A 22,953-nucleotide genomic window follows, 5' to 3' on the forward strand; every position below is an offset into this window, starting at 1 on the left:
GGTGTTGGTTTTCTGAATGAACTGTGGATGAATGGGTTACCAGCTGATTATGGATCCTCTGAGATCAATTGTCCTAATTTGTAAGCGTCAAATATTTCTGAGTGAGCGAGTGAGGAAGTTGCATAATACGCTTGCGTTCCACATCTGGCTTGAAGACATGATAACTCTCTAGAGTACAAAATGTTGGGCATTGCTTCGCCTCGACGTCACTCTGGTTACACTAAGGCCTGTACTCACCTCCTCACGGAAGAACTTTTACAGCCTGTGATAACGCTTTATCAATAACAGAACACAGCTTTCAATAGAAGACACTCCCACACAACTCCCACTTTGAGGCTTGTTATTCCTCCTTTGTCCCAGAATTGAAGCTTATGAAACTGCCAAATGTTATTCTTTGAGCTCTACGGTCTTCACAGAATCATATTTGAAGTTCCAAAGGATTAAGATTGCTAACACCATAAAACCAAGAGAGGCTCAGCATCCACAATTTTTATGAATAAAAGACATGAAGAGATTTGACATTTTCCAACTGGTATTGTCTAAACTCCTTTGAACATGGTTCAAACTTGGTTTAGCGTGTGGCGAACAATTAATGAGTGAATAACTTTCTAACTATCCAGCATTTTAAAAAAATCTACTACGATACACACACTTCATGAGAGTCACAACTAGTTGGTCAAACAAGCAACTGAAGACGATGAAATTAGAGATGAAACTATCAACAATCAAAACTCACAGTCAGAGTACAAACAATAGATCCCGCTAAACAAATGCGGGGCGGCACCTCACGCACCACCAATTGCTGGAAGACACCACACTTTGAGTTCTCAGTAACTTAGCTCAATTAGCTGACGACTTCCAGCTGACTAATGAGTGGATAAGGATGAGCAGACTGAGCAGACGTAGAAAACATGGTGAGTGACGTCTCTCCAGAAGTGAAGAGGTGCCCGGTGCGTGTCCAGCTCTGAATGTGCGCTTCTGTGCAGTTTGGCTGTGACAAAGTCATAAACCAAGTAACGCTCTGTCCCAGACTCGCCTCATCCCTGTCCCAGCTTCAGCCCACAACAGGACATCAAACCCTGGAGTGGAGCTCCAGCCTCGGAGGTGTGGAGAGCGAGCACCTCCCCTGTGACACTCTACCACGGTCCAGTGAGGAGACAGGAAAGGTTTTACACCTCAATATGAAGAAAAAACAGTAAATGTAGCTTACGCGTCTGCATGCAGAGGCTGCGTCATATACACAACAACAAAGCACGTCGTGGGTCAGCTGATCGGTCCGCGCACGTTATGTTTTTTTCCGGCTTTTTTTGGGGGGCGTTCGAGTTCTGGATTTACGTTCGAAATCAGAAGCAAAAAAATCTCGAAATTTTTATTTCGAACACCGGGACGTTCGAAAACCACTGGCACTTTATTTAAAAGTTGACCAGAATCAACATCAAATGGCAAGTTTTGAAACTAATGAAAATATTTTACAGTGAAAGACATTTTAAAACATGCATCAACACTGTTTAAATCCCAAGTATCTTTAGAGTTCCAAAGATACTTTGTATATTAAGTAGTACAATATGACACCATATAGTACCATTACTTATAACACTGAGGTTGTGGTAAAAATCAATGTAATAATTAAAAACTATTCAAAAGTCACCACAAATGTTGTGCGTTTTATTTTTATATTCATTAGTTTAATGATTTCTTTAAATTACATGCGCAGTATGTATAATGAACGGCCTGTGTTGCAGCACATGCTATGATCAGCGTTCACTTCCGCCCAACAAGTTCACCAGTACATACTAAAGAAGTCTGCTACCATTGATACTAACAATCACCTCTACATAGCAAAAAACGTATCTGATCACATTCTAAAAACTAAGCAGATAGTGTATCATATTGAAAATTACATGTCACCATTCCAACTCAATAATAAAAACCTTTATTGCCTAGTGTTTGCACGCGAGGAATCTGATTGTGGTTTCATTCACATGAATGAATGAGTGCAATAAAGTAGAGACAGAGATCCAATAATGACAATATGAAATACCCCAAAAGTTATTTTTGGTATAGAATCAACTAATTTCTAGCTAGGTGGCTTTATTTATTATATTTAATACCAAACAGCAAGGTTTAACCAGAAAACACTCAGGCTCCATGAAACAAAGGCAAAGACACAACTGATGGCGTTCGTACAACAAAAATGCGAGGAGTGAAAAACATCCATTACCTTTTTTAGACTTGGCTCCAATCTTGAGTTTAGAAGGCCACGCGATCTGTGTTTGGGTCTCATCCATGATCTGAAACACGCACAAGAGAAACCATAAAAATATACTCACAACTGGACATTTTTAAATGACTGCATAATAAAGCAAGAAGCAGCAACCAAATAATCAAAATCAAAATCAAAAATTGAAATGTATTGTGTTTATTGAGGCATTTACACTCATCTCTCATGAGAATTTAAACTTGGATCCATAAAGGAGTCAGCTCTTGGTTTGTATCGAAAGAGTGGATTAAAACAATAACATATTCTGGCACACGGGGAACAACGCCACTTAATGGTCAACGACACCAAAAGATGACAGAACTTCTGAACCTAACTTGGCATCTTTAGCTCCAGAGTTCACATCAGGATCTTTGGATGATCACATGACTCTGGCTCAGCAGAGGTGTGGACAAACTTCACAGGTTCTCATGTGTCTCCAAAATGAAACTTCCCTTTGTATCGTGAGAACAAACGAGGCACCGACTCAGCAGACAATCATTTACAGACACCAGCTTCAGTGATGAATGTTGAGGGAGAAAGTGTTTAAAAGCCTGACGGGTCATCTGAATCAGGGCCCCTCAGAGGTGAGACCATGTCCAGATTTCCATTCCGTGTTCTGCTCAACACCCACTCACCTATTCCCTGCCAAAAGAGAAAGCACCCAAAAAAGCAGAGAACTTGGCAGAGCTGCATGAGAAAAACGCCAAAAACAATCTATGCAAGAGTCTCTTGACAAGTCTAGTCAACGTAACAAGCAGCATATGGATTTAAATGAAAAAGAAAATCCTAATTACCAAACTTCCTACGACACTCCAGGGAGGGAAAACATTCTTTCAACGCTGCACCGAGTAAAATGTATCGTTAGCAGGGCTTCAAATTTCCATGCTGTAATGTTGTAAATGCACCACAACAACCCTGAAAATACTTCATATTTTTTACAAACACTTTGTATGTTTATTATATTCACAATCATCCTAAAACAGTGGTAATATTGACATTCACAGTGGAATTTCTTTTCAGACAAAATTCAATGACATAAAGGTCCAAAATCTAAGGCACAGTTCCAGTCAAAGAAAATTACTATGTATTGAAGATATCACAGATCCAGCATGAATCTGTGTTGCTCACCACTAACTTTGCCCAAGAAGAAAGATTTTTACACACAATCTTTCATTTAATGGCCCTTCAATGACATGATTATTTGGGAGGTTCCAATTGAATCAGAATGTAGGATGCTTATAACCTTGACACTTCCGGAACACTGTTGTTTTTGGTGGTCATTACATCATAGGGTCAAAAATGACTTGGAGGGCCAGTTCTGGCCATCAAGCCTTGACTTACATTTTAGACTGGAAGTTACCTACATCGTCTAGGTAAGGCATTGCCAAAAGGCGCTTGTCAATAGCAATTCAAAAACACCTGAGGCTGTTCTAGTTCACAGACCATTCTTAACCACAAACAGGTTTGGAACTAAATACAACAGATATCAGCGTGAATTACAATTGTTTATTGAAAGCATGGGCAGACTGAGTGAAGGTAAGATGAGGCAGGTGGAATCCTTGGGATGGCAGCCAGGAGTTTTGAGTGGGTGGAGAGGAAGAGGTATCCAAAACAGTAGGCAGGTGGAAAGTGGAGAATACAGACTCAGTTTCAGAATCAGTTTCCACAGACAGAAGCAGGGTCACACAAGGAGGCAAGGAACAAGTTCCGAACCTTAACCTCAGCAAAGTTTCTATAAAGCACTGATGATCGTGAACTACAGCAGGGGACAAACAAACTGAGAGGGGAGACCAAGAAGGAGAAGAATTTATAGGAATTATAGGGACCATTTCATGGGTTCTGTATGTGAGGGAAACATTGAGTCCAAAAAATGTCACGGCTGAGTAAACCACCAGGAATGAGGCAGCCGTAAGTTAGAGGTGACCCTGTGCCCCGTCACACTTTGTATGCTTCCCCCAAGTTTCACAATTCCCGGTCATACAGTAGGGTTAAATGGTGAGTGCAAAGCATCCATATGTGCGACTGGTGGTGAGTCTCGAGGGGTCTTGAGGCCTGAAGTAACTGCCATCTAACGATGAGGAGCATGGAGAGGGAGACAACATATGGATGTATGGAACAATGGGAATCAGTTGCTATACAAGTACTGGTGATGTAGGGTATACGCCCATACAGCATGGGCGTGCTGACCTAACTGGAAGGGCAGAAACTACATTTCCTATTGCCAGATGTGTTTTAGGTTCACCTTTCTATGGCCTCCTGTTGACATAAGGCAAATTCAGGGGGAAAGTATTTCAAGAGTGGTTGGACACCAATTAAAAAGTCAATGACTTATACAGGGACAGAAAAAAGAAAACAGACTTTCAGCCTATCAGCCTTTAGTTCCTCAGAGTGAACTATTCATTGTCTCATTACAGCTCTGTGGTGGATTTTATGACATTCAAGGGGTTTGCAGGCTCTGGGTGTGGATGCTTGACAGTTTGGTGACACTGGAAGACGATTACAAGTCATTATGTCTCAGAGTTAATGCCCCCCGGTGGTCCGGCACATCAAGCCAGGAGCCGCTAAAGTGCACTTGGAGTTTAAATAAAGAAAGCTATGCTATTGGCACCGCTCAGAAGGATTAACAATAGTGCCTTTAATGATATCATTGGAAATAAATCCAGACTTTCTTTTGATAAGTACCTTGTAATATAAGGTATTAATCCTGACGATTATCAGCTGAACAGGGCTAGGCTCCACAAGTCCTAGGCATGTGTCCCCCACAGCTAGATCTAACATCTTGTTCACACACCTGTAGACCGAAGAGACAAGTACAGAAGTGCGAAGTTTGCCTCCTTCTCTCTACAACAGTGAGCCCAGAATCCCTGATGGTTGAATGGAAATCCTTTCAGGCCTCACTTGTTGCCTTCAGCCTTGATGAGGAACAGAGCCAGGTGCCCATGCCACTGTTCAACCACCAGAAAACCTATTTAAACCAAAATCTGTCCCTCAAACAGTGACGGTTTCCCTTAAAGTGCAGCTCCACTTATCAAAGCCAGCTGTGGTGTTGGTCCTCCTCGCTATGTAGTAGAATTACAGCAGAAAATTGAGAACTTTGCAAAACATTATTGTTCAGTGCTGGGAAAGATAACCATTAGAGCAGCCTGACACAAGCCAGTAAAATCCTCCAAAGACACATTTGTACACCTGAAATGTCTACAGGCATTTGAGTGTTTTTTTTCTTGGCTCTATTTTAAGCTCTTGGCAGAAGAAGCACATCACAGCCTATTATCACAACTATTTTTTTCTTATCTATTGGCAAATAGCGATATCATGTGTGTAGACTTGGAGATCACTTCTCCCAAGTGACTCACTGAAATGAATTCCTCTATCATCCTCTTGAATACTACAAATTCCTATTAGATGATACTGCTAATTTAATGTTGAACTGTTCATCATTTGCCAAGCTCCAATTCCCTTCGGTTCATTAAATGTGCAGAAAGAAAATAACGCAGTGAGAGACACGCGCCATCAATTTGTGCAGAAGTAGGAACTTAATAAATCCTTCATAAGCCAATTTGGACTTCATTGGTTGAATATGTGTATCTCGGGACTGAAAAAGTAATCTCCTATGTTTCACCGTACCCACTTGCTCCCTTTTATTCAGGCTTTTAGCTACAGGGGTGGTGGGACATTCTGGGGACGCTTTAAACTGAAAACATTGGACGCCCTATTTTCAGCAGGAAGCCCTACATTTCTGATCATTAGTTCCATGAAAATGTTTTTTCTCTTCTGTAATTTCAAATGCCATATTTGTTTACAAACTTGTGGTAATATCATCAGTCGCGACACCCACATTTGATTGACAAGGCATGGGGAAGTGCTGTTATGGATGTCTGATGCTGTTGAGAGGAAGAAAACGTAAAGAAGTATGAAACTTTAACAATTATTCACGAAACTCAATGAACAAGTATTTGGGCTTTTTTTGCCTTATTAGTAGCAACTACCATCGAAGCCCTCTTCAGTCCCTGGCCAACATTGGGATGCTCTGTCTAAAAACCTGCTTTCATCAATAGCTTTACAAAGCCAAGTCACAAGGGTTACGTTGTTTCCTGCATCTTTCACTGTGCTCACACCACTGCTGGCATTTCTTACACCTATTGTCACAGAAGTGAATCAATGTACACTTAATTCTGGGCAGAAAATTAGTTTGTTCAGGTTCACGTCGGATTTGTAAGCAAAACAGAATGATGTGCTTCAATCTTTGAGTCCGCTGTGTCAAAATCAGCAAAAGCCCTGTCCATACAGAGATAGATTCAGCCATTTCTACACAAGTCCTGTGTTGCAGAGGCTTTTCATCCACATGGGTCGTTTCCAGTTACAGCGACAAACGGCTCAGCAGACACAAGTCGGTAGTCATCAGTCCTCAACACTCGTGATTTTGCAGTACAACACTGACCACCGTCCACCACCGTCGCCAAATGTTAACACCCAGAGCCCTGTTTCCAAAAGTCATTTGGACAGTAAAATGCAATCGTGTTGTTTTGTGTGATCGAGACCTGAGAAGACAACAAGGAGTCAACAAAACTGTCAGTGGCTCAACACTTGATTTTGATTCCAGATTTCCGAGTTGGAGTTTTTAATACATGTGCTATTAATTAATACAGGAAAAACTTTTTTTTCTAACTTTTGAACACAGACATTCTGCTGTGACATCTTTATTTTCGCCTGTATCGTGTTTGAAAATTCTGTAAAGTTATTTGAGATTCAGCATTTACAACACTCAAATGTTGAGCAACACCTCCAATTTACGTTGACAGAACAGGAGTTCACGTAGTCAGTTCTTATACTGAACCCATACATCAGTAATGTTCCATTTCTTAGACCTGCCCAGTTAAACATTTAAAATTCTCCTATAAAAAAACATATGGATTTCAGATAATCAAACCCACTTGGAAAACACCCCTTAACAACAGATTTAAGAAACCAAGGCTGAAGAACATCTGATGTCAATGAGACTAAACTGCTCGCTAACCGCATGTGTGACATGATAGGCATATCTACAGTTAAATGGTAGGTGCATTAAAGTCTCTTAAAACTCCTCTGCCGTGCTTCAACTTTTCCCTCGTGCCTCTCAAGAGAAAAACGAGCCACAGTCAGTGAGACCTGTTTCCTGTCCGGTGTTGCTGTTTTTGGCAGCGCCGGCAGATGGGACTGATTTCTGACAGACCACACACCATTTTAAAAGGGTGCATGGCGTTTATTTTTATGAAGGGCTTTGCGAATACCTCTCAAATGGGTCAAGATATTTTCACAAATTAGGTGGCCTGTACACATAGCACTCCACCCTTTCTGCTACTCCTCTCGAAAATGAATAAATAGAGGAATGGTGCAGGTGCTGATCACTTTCATGGCAGCACCTTGACATGATGATTAGTTCCTAGAGGGCTTCCAGCTGGTCCAAGCAGACCTGGTGAAATCAAACAGGAGATCATAGAGGCCTGGAACGCCACATGTGCTAAACACACGTGACTGCGCGTGTGTGTAAGGATCGCAGCGCGCCAATCAACATGGCATGTGTCCTGGGCAGCAGTGTAATGCCACAGCTGTTGATTCAGCTTGAATATTTGTGCGTGGGAGGGAACCAGCTTCAAATTGAAACATCTTGCAACATAACTCCACATGCGCCGGCGCCTCGAATAGCGTGTGATATTAAATCAATAATTGATTTGCTTTTTTTTTTTTTAATCAAAAGAATAATCAGTTACACAGTTCAGTCCGAAAGCATTCCAATGGTGCAGTTTGCTTTCACTTTTCACTGGAAATATAGTAATCATTTCCAAATTGTTGTGTGTTACTGGTAACTGTTGTCAAAGCACAATTTATTTAATCATGTACACTCACGGACGGAAAAGCAGGAACACAGGAACACATTTTATTGTTGTGGTTCCAAATCTTTACTTCCTCTGGTGCCCCATACAATATCCAACTAAGCTGTAGACATATCTGTCTAAATATGAAATCACTGAGAGACAAAGTCTAAATGAGATGCCCAACGTATCATGTCAACAGTGCCATGGAAGCTCCAGACCCTCGTGTCTCTCCAAACACCTAGACATGCTTTCTAAAGAGAGATGACCAGACTTACAAGCTCTAAACCTGGCAGGTCCAACACCGCAATTGGCTCATGCTAGGTCAGGTTGAGTGTCCGCCAAGGAAGCCTCTCTTAACGCACTGGAGAAGAAGCTTCTAAATCTCGATGGATTGCTCTTGCGAGGGCATGATCACCAATCAACTGGGAAATCAAGAGCTTTCCCTTCCAGCTCTGATCCTCATTATTAAAGACCCTTTAAAGACATCCCTCCCTCACACATGGCTAAGACCCATGTCTACTTGAATCCTCCACCTCGGAAGAATCTCATTCTATGCTGAGTGTGGGCGTTCCACCCTTTTACAATTGAGAACCACAGTGCTGAAGTAAGTTCAGCAAATCCACATCCAGACCACTTCATAATACTAGGCTCCAAATAACAGAAAATACATGACCTTTTGGTGGCAGATATTGAAGAGAATTTTCGAATCATTCGGTCCACTCAAGATCAAGACGAACACACAAAACTTCTCCACTTCACCACTCCTTAAACATCGGTCCAAATAAAAATGTAATTTCATGGATAGGGAATATATTAGAGAAAAGGGGATCATACCAACCCAGCAGTCCAATATTAAAGCCAATGCTCACAGCTAACGTCATAAATAAGAAATAAACTCAAATATAAATTTACTGTAAAATGTTTGTAATGTGGTGAAATTATGCAGCCAGACAAGCATAAGGTGCTGCATGGCTACAAACAGAGGGAACTGAATAACTGGCTTGAGATCAGAGAACCATGGCATAGAAGCATCACAACTGGCATTATTCACACAACCACAACTCCTGGGAAAGAGGAGTGGAAAGGGAATTAGGGATGAACTGGCTGATGGTTCAAAGGCTTCGCTCTACTCAAATCCACTTGGAGCTGAAAAGCTCTGTGGTGCACAGTTATCTCCAACAGTTGAAGCTGCTCTTCACGGAGCTCAGAATACAGATTTCAGAAAGTCAAGTCAATGTGAGTCCACATAAAGTTGTACCTCACAGAAGTATGAGCTTCAGTGTCACGATTGTGCAGTTGCTCGCACTTCATTTGCAAAGAAATGTTGGCACTGTAGCAAAGCCGAAGACATACGTTTCCACTAGAGAAGTGGCTCCACCAGGAATTTAGTAAAGTTGCGATGACGTGACGTCCTGTAAATTCAACCAATCCTGCTACTCATTTGCAACCATAACATTTTTGTCGACTCCCACCTAATTCAGTGCAATTTGTATTCACAAACAATAGCCAGGAAAAACTAATCTTCAGAGTCTACTCCTTTTTATTTCAAAATAAGGAGTGCTTTTTGTTCCACAATAAACCTGTCTATTAACATTTTTTTTCTATTATGAATGCAGATAATTTATTGAAAACCAATACTGAAGGTGGCAAGGGAAGTATCTTTGTCAAGAACCATTTGGTTTCATTTCAGGAAATGTTGGACTGAACTCTAAGGAAGTCCTACAGATGAAGATGGGCTGATAAAACATAACGGGAAACACCACAGAAACATCAGGCAGGTTATTCCACTGTTCTCTATCTATTCATTGTTTTTTCGATTAGTCGACTAATTGCATTTACCTTTGTTTGGACCTATTTTGAATTTCTGTTTAACCTAAAGTTGCTCAAATCATCTCACTGTGACACTTAGACACTATTCATTATTAAACATGTATATTAAAATAATGACACATAATCCAGGAACATGTAAAAACCTTGTGAAGCATGAAGTATATAACAGTTGACAGAGAGCTCCAGTTCTTTAAAACTGAGATCTTTATTGGTCCTTGACAAGAATTTAACATCATCAATATTCATATATTTATCTCATGTAAAATATCTGACCAACATCCACATCAAAATGTGTTCAAAACGAACCTACACTTTTGAACACTACGATCTGTCGCCACTCGAATTCCCTGTGACTGAGGCGGTCAGTCAGGGGTGAAGAGGGCGAAGCCCAGCGACCGCAGCGAGTTGGAGTCAGACTTCAGTCAGGAACCAATTAAAGGAACAAAAATGAACAAATCTCAATGATTCCAGAGAATGTAATAATTTCTCACTGCTTCTCAATAAGAACCAGTTCTCGATGCCTCCTGCATCCCATGTGTGTTTACACCAACAGCAACATGACGCATCGACGCACAGATTTTGACGTTGACCAAATTTTGTTGTCAATGTTATCGATGACGCCATCTAATCGTTGCAGCCCTAGTGTAAATGACAGAGGACTGACTCGTGAGGGCAGGTAGTGTTGCTAACACGAGCACAACAGAGAGGATTATTACATCTTAATTAATCATACTCGTAAAGCAAACCAAACCAAGCTACAGAATTTCCATTAGAATGATGAAATACCGCAGCTCTCAAGAACAACAAGAGTCAAGTGTGAATGTAAAGCAACCGCATGCTGGCTTACGTGTGGACTACACATGTGCTTCATTACTCCGGCTGGCACAGACAGGAAGTCAGTCCAAAAAGCACTTTCAACTTTCATCAAATTGAAGGTTTTCCACACACCTCGTCCTTGTTCTCTCAGCAGCATTTTTCAACAGTCTGGATTTACTTTGTGTAACTGGGCAGAAGTGGCCATCACGCTATCAGAGGGAACACTGCAGTTATCCAAATGGAAAGTCTGCAATGAAAACACGACTGCTGAGTTGCTCTGGTCACCCGTCCAATAAAAACATCTGTGCACAGATTCATAATTGACTATTTAACCCTTAGTTATCACGCTAGCACGCTGCGACAATAGTGATGCTTTAACTTCGACACCCTGTCCAAGACAAAGAACCTCTCTCCATGAAAGCTCTTGCTACATTAGCTCAGCAGAAATGTAGAATGAAAAAGAAAAGCACAAAGTGAAATACTGGCTTGTGTTATTCAGCCATTTTTTTGCACGATACACAAATCCAAATATTTTTAGACAACCAGCTACATTGTGCACATGTGTTTTGGATTGTTTGGATTGTTTAGTCACACAAAGTTTTTGGAATAGTAATCACAGAACTAATCATGCATTTAAGAAATTGGCCTAAGTGGCGAGCATTGCAAGCATCACAAGTGTATTTTGCACGAACAAAACTGACAAAAGTGAGGGAGGGTAATTCAGGAACGCATGCATCAATGTAATTTGGTTTGCAGATTGCTTCAGGAAATAAAAGGACAGACAGGTGGCTTTGTGGCGGCGGTTGACTAAAGAATGAATCCATTTTTTACAGCATTATCTTATTTCCATGTAATACCAGAACATGGTATGGAGCCTCTTACTGCTCTGATCAGGTGAAAGGCATGCAGCACTCAGGACCTGTTGCCAGTCCATTGCATGGAAAATTTATTCTGAAAGAGTGGCCACCTATCTACAGTGATACCATGCCTACTCCACACAGAAATAACCCGGGCTCCCCTGAAACTTCAGGTTGTCTTAAACAGGAGACTTTCTTGCTATCAGGCACACCACAGACCGACCAAACCAAAATAGCCATTTATGACCAGTAGATGCCAGTGGTTATACTGTCTAGGCTGATCAGTGAAAAGTAAACCCAATTAAACCATTTAAAAACAAGTCAGGCATCAAAGTCATATTTAGTTGGAGAAGAAGGTTTTACTCTGTGGTAATAAAGGATGCCCTGGAAACCCATTTTGTGCATCCAATTTTTGCATGGTGGAATCTTGATATTCAAGATGAGCGTGTGCCAGAGTCTTTGGAAATGCAAAAACATGCTATGGGATCATTTGTTTTTTGGTGCGTATTAAACATATTTTCAAGCTCTCATAGGCCACTTCAAATGACTTGATGGCTGGATTTGGTCCCCAGGCCTCAAGTTTGACAAATGTGATCATATCAAAGTGCAATTCTATTCACCGAAACAACATGTCCAGAAGAAACAGCATGACAAAGCTGAGTTCAGTGTCTGTTTTGGTGATCATGCGTTGAAAAGCTGGTCACATCTTAAGATCACTGGTGCAGATCTTTGTTTCAGTGGGTCTGATGAGGCCAGGGAACATTCACTAAATCACTGATTCAGTCACAGAGCTGCACAGCCTTACTCTCTCTCTCTCTCTCACATACACACACTTAACCTTTGTCTCACTTCACACTGAAGAGCTGGTGTGTTGAGCTCCATTACATAAGTCACAAACCCCCACACAGTGTTGTGTCAGCTGTGTTACTGGATCAGAACCCTGCAGTGCTTCAACGTCAGTGTCGCTCCACTCTTCTTATTTTCTTTGACTTACCCCGACACCTGCCACATGTGCCCTCAGAACCCAGCGTAGCACTTACCTTCTGGAAGAAATCCTCTCCTCCGTTGACTCTCCCATCAGAAGCAGCTGCAGAGACAGACAGAAAAGGTTCCGTCAAAACCAGCTTGGAGAAAAACTCAATCAGGCACAGATTAGCCAGCGACCTTGACTTCCCAACCAACGATGATTATCTACCTCTCTATTAATATTATATTTGGCTGAGCTCCAGATACAGTTCATTTGCAGGAATTTCAAAATAGACATTCCAAGTAATTTACTGTAATCCCTGAGATTGGTCACAGCTCCTGTGGAACAAATTGACGGATACAGCCAAAATATTTGCTCACATTACGGTGGTTGTTAATCCTAGCCATGGTCAGGTCACATGGTGTCAATATCACACATCTGCTAAGTCAGAAGGTGAAAAACATGATGGGATCTTATGCAGCTCATGAAGGAAGGAAACTCTATTTAGACAAATGACAAATGCTTTTGCTTAGTCGTCGCATTGCACCAGAAATACATACTGTATTTGAACGAAGCACTTTTGCACAATTTGATCACTTCACAAAAACATGAAACAATAGAAAGGCATTGAGACAGCGCATACCTCCGCCATCGCACATGAAATTAAATTTTACTTGGGCTCCACTAGGTACCCTTTGACCTGCAGTATTCTGGAGCCTTATATATGTAGTGCCTTATGTTGATTGAACATTAGCAACCCATTTTGCAGCTATAATCATATAAAAACTGATTTATTTCTGTGGCTTGACTGTGTGCTGTGTATTATATAAAGTCGGAGCTGGTCACATGATCAACAGTGGGGCGGGCCTACCACTGGAATCAATATGGAAAACTCAAAGAACTTTCATAAATCCAAATGAACCAACAGAACACCACCAAAATCGAACCCAAACCCACTTGCAAGTTATCCCATTTCCAACTGGCCATGAACATTACATTTTTGAGGTTATTTTGTAAACAAACAAACAAAAAGTTAGATAATCAAAATACATGGCAAGTTATCCGTTGTATCTGTATCCACTACAATTACTACCTAAAAAAAGAAGACAAAGACGACCAATGAGGTTGATGGATGAGCTGGACAAGGATGGGTGAGACTGGGGAGGATGATCAAGATACAGGTGATCAAGTACAGGCTGAGGGCAGTGACGTGCTGGTCAACACTAACCAGGCAATTCATGTCTCTTTTTTCAAGCGAATGTTGCAACCCCATATTCATGTACTGATGTCTTTAAAATGTAAAATTTCAGAGTACAATTCACAATTCCACAACATTTTTCATCTGCTACTGAGCCAATCGCTGTCCTGCAATCTGTTTAAATCCTGCTGTGGTAAGTCCATGCACAATGTTTATTTGACTCCAGTGTCGCGCGCTGCACAGCCCACTTCAGTCTTCAACAAAAGCTAAACCAGTCACTCCAGGGTTCCATAAAATGGCAATAACCATGAAGAACAGAATGTGAGATCTTCTGATGTCAGTGGAACCTGCAAACAAAATCAAGATTCATGGAGATCTCTTCTTTAACTCATTTTCCAATCAGGTAAGCAGAGACCAAAAATTCCCTCTGCTGAAAGCTGTAAGCGGCTCCAACACATCTGTAAATCCTTCAAACCGTGGCGGCACTGCTGATACAAAATACATATCAGCGCTCCGCAGAGAATTCTCATGTTCCTGTCATTTTGGGGAATGGGAAGGTTTAATAGTGCATTCGGTTCCTGACATGGATCTGAATGTATCTGGGTCAGATGTGGCAGAAGAGTCGATGATGGTTAACTAGCAGTCGCCTTGGCTGCCCTGACAACAAGTAACATACGAATAAATTACCGCTCAAGCTGCCGGTTTTCTTCAGCTACAATTACAATCTAAATGTTGTGCGAGACATGACAAAACCAGTTCACCTGAATTCCATTACACATGGCACAAAAAAAAAAAACGATATTAGCATTCAGGGTCGACGAAAAGGATCAAATTTATTTAAATTCAGGACGTTTTCCTGAGTGGCATAATTACAACATCTTTAAAATGTCACCACATGCCCTTTGACCTCACGGAAAGACTACAGTGCACCGCAATTTCCTAAAAAGGTCAATTCATTAAGTTTTAGAAATTCAAACCATCCGTCATTGTCCAAGACATCTTGTTTGATGTGGAAATAGCCAGTCTTTTCATGCATATTAACACATGCAATACATCATGCTGTTATGCGATATTAAGATAAGTTTCTAGAGCATTTGCTGATTGTTGCATGGAACCACCGTTGTTATAATTTCAATAATCATAAGCAGATAACATCTTAAAGCTGTAATGGAAGGAAAAAAGGACTATACCATCTGAACAATTTAACACAAACTCACCACAGAGGGGGGTGGTGCTGCGTCACAACTGCAGACTGTTTGTTGTTCCACACACACTAGTCCTCATTGTGGAGTAAACTTTCTGTTAATGTGTGTGTTCATTGGTGAATATGCCAATATGGTACACCGTTCTTTTTGTCTGTGAGATTGTTCAGTAACAATAAGCTCAATGAAAGTAATGCAGTGTTGTTTCTGATCAATCGTTCATTTCAGAAAGGCAACTGACAACTTCACATTGCTTTGAAAATAGTTATATCATTCTATTTGGTTGGCTGTATTCCTAAATCCTGAATGACTGTGTGACTGCTTGATCAATCAAGTGGGTGTTAGTCATGTCTACGGAAATACATGAGAAAAAAATAACAACTCAATACTCATTACTTTGGTGAAGGGCCGCTAACATTTTTTTAAGCTTTGTCCAAGCATGTACTTAATACAGCAATGCCACTGACTTAGAGAAATCAAAATCCAATAGATTCCATTCTATAATACATATAGCATTCCAAAACTGTGCAGTGAACTCTTAATTGAGACAGTAGAAAATGAAGTTTCGGGGTCGGTCTTTAATAAGTGTATGATGTGAGGCATAAATTAGATGGACATTAAATAAAATATTAAGTTATGGGATGTCTTTCTACTAGGGTTGCTCCGATCGATCGATCGGTCACTGATCCTGATCGGCCTATTTCAGCGTGACCGGTGAATGGCGATCACTACCTGTCAATGACGATCACAACAACCAATCACGTGTGACAGCCAGCGCTCTAATGAAGCCCAGCTGGTTGTGACGTGTCCGCTCCTCTCTACTCGCTGCTAGATCCGTCGCCATTTTGGAGTCAGGTACAGCGTTCGTCAGCCACCGGAATCTGAAACTTTTAAAAACGTCCGGAGTGGAAACCTTCATAAATGCAGTGCTCTCTGTCTTGGAGTCCCGCTACAAGCGGCCAGTATGTAAATACTTCATGGACATAGCAAAGTCTCAAGAGATTCACCAAACTGCAACGTCTCACATCAAATGTTTTTGTTCAGTTGTCTTTTGGCCAGAATAGTTGCTGCATTCTGCAAGTTTTTTTAAATGTACTTTTTGCCTTTTTGAAGAGGTATATTAAAACGTGTCTGAATTCAGATGATTTAATGGTTCATGTTTTCGCATCATGTACACAGAAGGTCTCATGATTTTGATTACAAATTCATTGTCAATCCATGTGATCGGTATCGGCAATTGGCACTGCCTACCTTATACCCTTGTGTTTCATGTCTCTGATAACAGCATATACACGGTTAATTAAGGATGTAACTTATAACCAAGTAATTCATCACCAGGTTAATAAACTACTGTCACACATGATGTTGTATGCAGTGCCTCACATTTCTCCCAAATCACTTATGAATTAATAGCTTCAAATGTTGCATAAGCATCTAAGTATTGTGTCATCTTGCACGCTGATTTAAACATGAATGGAAGGTCAAGAACGAGACCTTCGGTCACCAGCTGGGAAGCAGAGGGACCGGCGGATGCCTGGGCTGGCTTTCATTAGGGTGGTGAGACCCTCCACTCATCCATCGACTATTCTAAACGTTAGAAGAGACAAAAATACACTGTTTCATGATTTGACTGGACCAGTTTTGACTGCACATCTGCTCCCCATATAGAATGAACTGTAAATCACTGTCTCAGAGGAAATTCCCCTGAGCCGACTGTTTCAACAACATCAGCTCAAGCGTTTGCATTCAGGGAACAGATAAAAGATTTAAAGCTTTCCTCCTCAAGTTGAGCTTTGACTTCATTACAGACACCTTCGACTAGATTCTCTGGTTTAGGCCTCAAATGTAATACAGTATTATAAACTGGTAACAAATTAGGGAACACATAAAAACAATTGACTTGCTCATCTACAGTTTAAAATCCATAATAAGAGTGTTGTTTTGAGTGAACTAACATATATGAATAACATGCTTCTGCCCTACAATGAGACTTTCAGAAGTTTAGAATTTTCAGTGGATATTGATACTGATATTTTTGTCCTTCAATCACACACACACTTCTACCCTCACAGACTGTTCTCATATCGATATTATTCAGTGTTGTGATTGACAGACATGTCAAGGTACTGTGATCTATTGATAATGCTTATACAGTTTTTACGAGACTCTGCTCACAGAAAAGTTATTAGTAGTGACGTGGTGGCCCGGGATGTTTATTACAATTTCGGAAGAGTTTTCTGTGTTGACATAACTTGAGACCCTACGGAGTCCAGAGCTTCTCCAAACTCTTTGCCGCGTACAGTATTTGAGGATGCAGCCGGGATGCAGTCACAGATTCTGATTGGCCCAGCCTAAATATGAGCGGTGTGCGTAACCAATCAGGCACCGTGGGCGGGACAATTATGGAGACCGAGAAGCTTCACTGCTGCTAACTGAAAATAACCCATTTAGTGGGTTATAGTGCGCATGATACTCCAGAAATGGACGACAAAAATGGATTGACAGTCGATCACGGACACATGATGGCACTAGCATGATTCATGATGATGACAACAACGATTTGTAAGGGTTGGATACATAGAAAGAAGGCAACACTGAAAGGGAATGAAGAAAATGATAGATAATGACTGACAGACATCAGCTATTACAAATGAATAAATGGATGATTGACATAGCAGAGTAAAAATGGAAGCTGACAATTGCATGACGGACTGACAGTGGTGATGGTAGCCATCATGACAAAAGCAGGTGTAGACAAGAGTCAATTGTGGGGATGCTTAGACAGAGGAATGAGAAGAATATAAGGACACTCAGTAACCAGAGTAAGTCACCAAGAAGAGCTCTGATAATTACTGAGAAGCTCTTTTCCAACACAAAAAGCCAATCAGATTACTTTAAGTAATGATAGAATAGAAGACCACAAGAACGCAAAACTCATTCTGCAACACTTCAAATAATGTATTTTGTCTCCCGCCCAAAACCATATTTCAACAGCAGAGCACATCCTCTGTTGAAAGTTCAACTTTGTCATTTGCATGGATAAGCCATCACCCGAGATCAGGTTTCATTGCAGTGGGAACTCAGATTGTAAAGCGTTTAAAATGCTGATCCAGAATAAAGAGCTAGGCCGCTTGCTTTTAATGAACAGGTAATGAGTTCAAGTTGACAAGTGCAACTAGCTGTCAGTACATATAAAGGGAGAGAAGCTACAGTGGACTCATGAAACAGCAAATGTTGGCGGTGGAAATCATGTCTGTTATCCATTATTGTCTCTGGGAAATTCTGCTGTTTGACACGAGAGGAATGTAAACTGTCCATTTCTACAGTTATGATTTCAATCTGTGCGCAACCACCGAGCCAACGATTGTAATTTCTAATTTAATTGTTTCAGTCCGGTATTATTCAAAATACAAAAAAATGAAGTTCGCTTTGAAGCACAGGCTTCCACTACGTGTGAACGACGGAATCAACAATGTAGAAATATGTTGATAGTTTTGTGTTCTGACAGTTTTTTTTATTTTTGTGGTGATGTCATAAACTCATCCATTATAAGGCTAATTGAAGGACATTTACTGCATTAGAACCATTTATTATTTATTATTTCCACTCCCATTTTGCCAGGTGTACTAAAATGTTTATGTACTGTTAAAAATCCAAAATATCCAAATATTTACCCAAATTTGTTTATATATATATATATATTATATTTCAGAACCTATGTTTATCCAAACTGCCACTGGCCAAAATATTTTTCACAATATTGCAACACTTTTGTGGATTCACACTTCAGATGAAAACATTACATGATCTCACGATAGACCAGATACCATAACAGAGCAGCAAGACCTTTCCACAAAGTCACATACGACAAAAATAACTGTTGCAGCTCTCACAGAGCCATACGAACAGTAGTCTCAGACAGTTTCCAGAAAGTCACATCCAAACTCTGTTGGGAGGCAAAAAACTTCAGTGCCACATTTCTGAAGTCTTTGTCATCAATAACAGAACTGAAATGTAAATTGTTTCTGAGATCCTAAATCCCCTGAAGAGCCAACTAAATCTTAGGTTTTGGACAAAACTCGGCTGGCCCCTGAACACAAACACTGACTTTATCGCACATTCAACACTGCACAACCTTCATTTGTCTTTAGATTGCAAAATCGATTGCAATCTGGAAATGTTTTCATCTACAACTTAAGCCCACATTCCTGAAGTTACATAAATGACATCAATTAATATCCTAGTCTGATTCATAAGCCAGGAAGGCTGCAAAAAAAAAAAAAAAAAAATAATAATAATATATATATATATATATATATATATATATATATATATATATATATATATATATATATATATATATATTCCCTCGAGTTTTGTAATAAAACAGCAGGCGAGCGTGTTGTTTTCACCACCAACATCTGTCCCTCCACAGCAGCTCAGCTGACTCAACATAATGAGACACCTCAGGGAGTCAAAGCAGAAACACCAAAATCTCATTTTGATGCACATTTGAGAAAATCAGCAGTTGCACCGAATGGATCAATATCATTCAAGCAAAACAAAAAGTTAGTCATCGCCTGTAATCAATAGATGAACAATGTGTCAACGTCTTTCTTAAGACCTTACCACAACCGCCTGCCAAATTTAAAAGGGCAGAGGTGGAGCACTGGCTGAGCACAAGGCCATAAAACTTTGTGGCAGATCCGGATATATTCATTTATTTCTGCGGAAATATTTCGCGGACCATGGCAGAGCTCAGCCAAAGCCTCTAAAAGCACGTCTGGTATTGAGTTTAACCTCAATAATTACTCCATGTAAAATCCATTTCAGAGACACAATGTGTTTGGATATCTCATCAGCGGTTGGAGTCAAAATTAAACTAAAAATAATCTTAATTCAAATTAGTGATGCTTTGTTATGGCCTCAAAAGAATTTAACTCTCTTTTTAACGGCCCCTCCTCAACTCAGAGTGGCATAAATGATGGCGCAGCTTCCTGTAGCTCTTTGAAGGAGCCACGCTTCACTTCAGCTACACTAATGTAATGCATCTCCCACTTTTGTGTTATATACACATCGTATATATATGTATACATATGTAAAACTTCACTATGTGGACTAATCTGCTGCAACTGGTGACATCAACTTTGACTTGAAGGTTCACAGCAATACTGAAAATAACATGAATAAGTGATGAGTGATGGCCAGGGATCTCGGATGCTTATCGCTCACTCACAAATGGTGTCAGAGGTAGGATGGTCACATAAGACCATGTAAGGGTCTAATGTAATGATAAATGACGATGAACCACAGGTGTAAAGGACCCAAACATTGCTGAGGAACACCTACGAGTGAACCTGCAAGAAGTAAAATGGTGTCGCATAGAGCGACAGTAGAGCTGTTGAAGTATGCAACAGCACCGAAGTAGAGCTGATGGAATATGCAACCTTTCAGGTCCATATCAAGGTAGACAGCCAGGTAAATGTCACTCTTCATGACCACACATTGGCGAAACAGATCACCAATCGACAATGAAGACAACACAACTTAAAATTAAGTGGAAATTTGCACCTTCAACTGAGCATTTGTGTGTTTCGCTATGCTGCAAGTTATTTTGTCTGGATTTTGGTCAGAATAAAAACGTGATTAACATGATTGTTTTTATTGTAAAGGATCAATTCTGTGTCAATTTAAATTCATTGATGGGAATTCAATGACTTCATCCAAAGTCATTGAGCCGGTCTTGAGTCTAGGGCCACACACCTCCCTCTAGAAGTTGTTTTTTACGACTGTTCTTTGAGTGAGGACAATCCACTAGACTTCACATTACATCACAAACTTAGTTAAAATTCGCCACCTTTATTTTCCTAGGAAGTTCATTTCCAAGCAAAACGGAAAAGAAAATCGGTAACTTAAAAATGCTATTTGTCCTCGAATACAGTCGAACTGATGCTGTTCGAAGACATAAAAAGAGCTTCAGTAAGACAAAATCAGCTAGTGACTAATCAAAAATGCACACGCTGTTTACAAACAACACCTGCATTTTCTGGCATGTATGCCGGTGGATTGTCAAGCTGAGGAAGTGAGACACTTAACATCAAGCAGTCATTGATAAGATGTTTGGGTTACAGTCTCCTCCTCCGTCTTCCTCCCAGAGAAACTGCCAATTCATTACACAACCTGTACATTCCTGGTGCCTGGTATCAACTGAGGAGGACCCCCTGCTGAGAGGAGGGAGTTTCGTCTTGCAGACGAAGAGTAAACATTGCCGAAGTACCTTTGGGAAATGGATGACATCTACGGAGAATTTACACGGTGCGAATCAGAGAAATAAAAAAATCAACTCAAGAATCATGGTCTGTCATATTTTTGCACTTGATAACAATGCTGAGGTCTGAGAAGTGACCTTGACTCATGCTGGCAAAGTCTTAATGAAAATGAATCCATTCACATATTTCTCTATATTCTTTCCTCTCACCATTGAGCAGAAGGCTTGTGCCAACACCTTTTTGTAAACACGTCTTTCCTTCCTTCTCCCAGTTAGCACATTGAACGCTTTGGATTTGTCCTCGATCTACCCGGCACATGGAGAACAAAACATGTACTTGGACCTGTGTATCTGAGTAAACGCACTACAGTGGAAACGCCATTCTATTGACAATGTTACAATGAAAAACCTCTCCACACATGGAACTGACATCTTTACCGCTAGGAATTCCACTGTGAACCTCCCACCTTTTAATCAAGATCTTTCACAACTTGAATTAAAGCCATTGCTTTTTAAAATGGGCAATGACTATAACTCAAATTATTCAATTAGGATATGGTTATCAATTCCTCCTTTATTCATCTCTGTCGGCTGTCGAAGGTACCATATTCTTCAGGTACCAATTGGAAACAGCAGTCCTTTCCTTTATCATATCTCAGCTGGACTTCCATGACCATCTAGTTGTGAAGTCACCCAGTTGTCTTTGTCCCACCTGCAGCCTGTCCACACTCTTAAGGGTCCTAAGGAGGAATTGAAGGGCTGGGGTGAACCCTGGGCTGTCTGACCTTGTGGTTCATAAAAGAAAAACACACTCTTTCCAGTCTGTGGCTCCTGTCCCCCTGATTTAATGAGAACTGAGCATATTATTGACTTTATTGTATTGTGTTTTTATGGTTTTAGCTGAGGGTTTTATGATTTCTTAACATGCTTATTTAGTCCTGTTTTCAGTAATAAGTGTTTAATTTGTAATCGTATACTTCTGTCGTCATTTCTTGTTGTTATATGTGGAACGTTTTGGTCAGCACTTGCTGAGGAAATGTGCCACTTGAATAAAATTCATCCCGACCTTAACCGAGGAGGGCAACAGAGAGCTTGGTGTAGAAAGTGCATGCAAGACAAATCAGCAACCACCAACAACTTCTAGCAGTCTAGGTATTATAACTACTTTCATAAGGTCTATTGACATGCCAAGCGTAGGACTGCAATGACTAGACAACACAGTCGATTATAATTGACTATTAAATAAGTAGCAGATGGGTTAATTGGTCGATCAGTTATAATATCATCTATCTCTTTGCACAGCTGAATGAGAGGAGAAGTGGCTGAGACTATGTGAACATTGCGACCTACGACATTGAAAGTATGGGACAATTTCACAAAGGACACATAATTGTACATGCCGACTAGTCGACTAATCACTAAGGTAGTCAGTGACTAGTTGACTATCAAAATAATCAAGTCTTTCCTTGATTCATCCAGCATGAAGGGTGTAGCAGGAGTTTCTTATCAGTCTAAGACCCGAGGTTTCCAGGAATCTAATATCTCACTCATTCAAACCATATCCTAGTCATGTCAGAGTCCGCTGTAGGACCTCGTAGAGCTACGAGGTAGGGATTCTCCACTAGCGGTCGACCGATATAGCTGCCTTTTTTGGGACATTTTTCACTTCTCGGTTCACATCGCTATCGGCCTTCCTCATATCG

The 22,953-nt window shown here is 40.6% G+C and overlaps 1 protein-coding gene across 1 annotated transcript in view; it reads right to left on the reverse strand.

Moving 5' to 3' along the window:
• Nucleotides 1-22,953, reverse strand: part of LOC128764543 (protein bicaudal C homolog 1-like) — a 67,649-nt gene that overhangs the window by 35,114 nt on the left and 9,582 nt on the right. Inside the window, exons 3-4 of the mRNA XM_053874339.1 lie at nt 12,656-12,702; nt 2,222-2,291 (exon numbers count right to left, since the gene is read on the reverse strand). Of these exons, the coding sequence (XP_053730314.1) occupies nt 2,222-2,291; nt 12,656-12,702 (117 nt within the window). The remainder of the gene's footprint in view (nt 1-2,221; nt 2,292-12,655; nt 12,703-22,953) is intronic.

The sequence above is a fragment of the Synchiropus splendidus genome, chromosome 9 (genome assembly GCF_027744825.2).
Source record: "Synchiropus splendidus isolate RoL2022-P1 chromosome 9, RoL_Sspl_1.0, whole genome shotgun sequence".
NCBI classification, from domain to species: Eukaryota; Metazoa; Chordata; class Actinopteri; order Syngnathiformes; family Callionymidae; genus Synchiropus; species Synchiropus splendidus.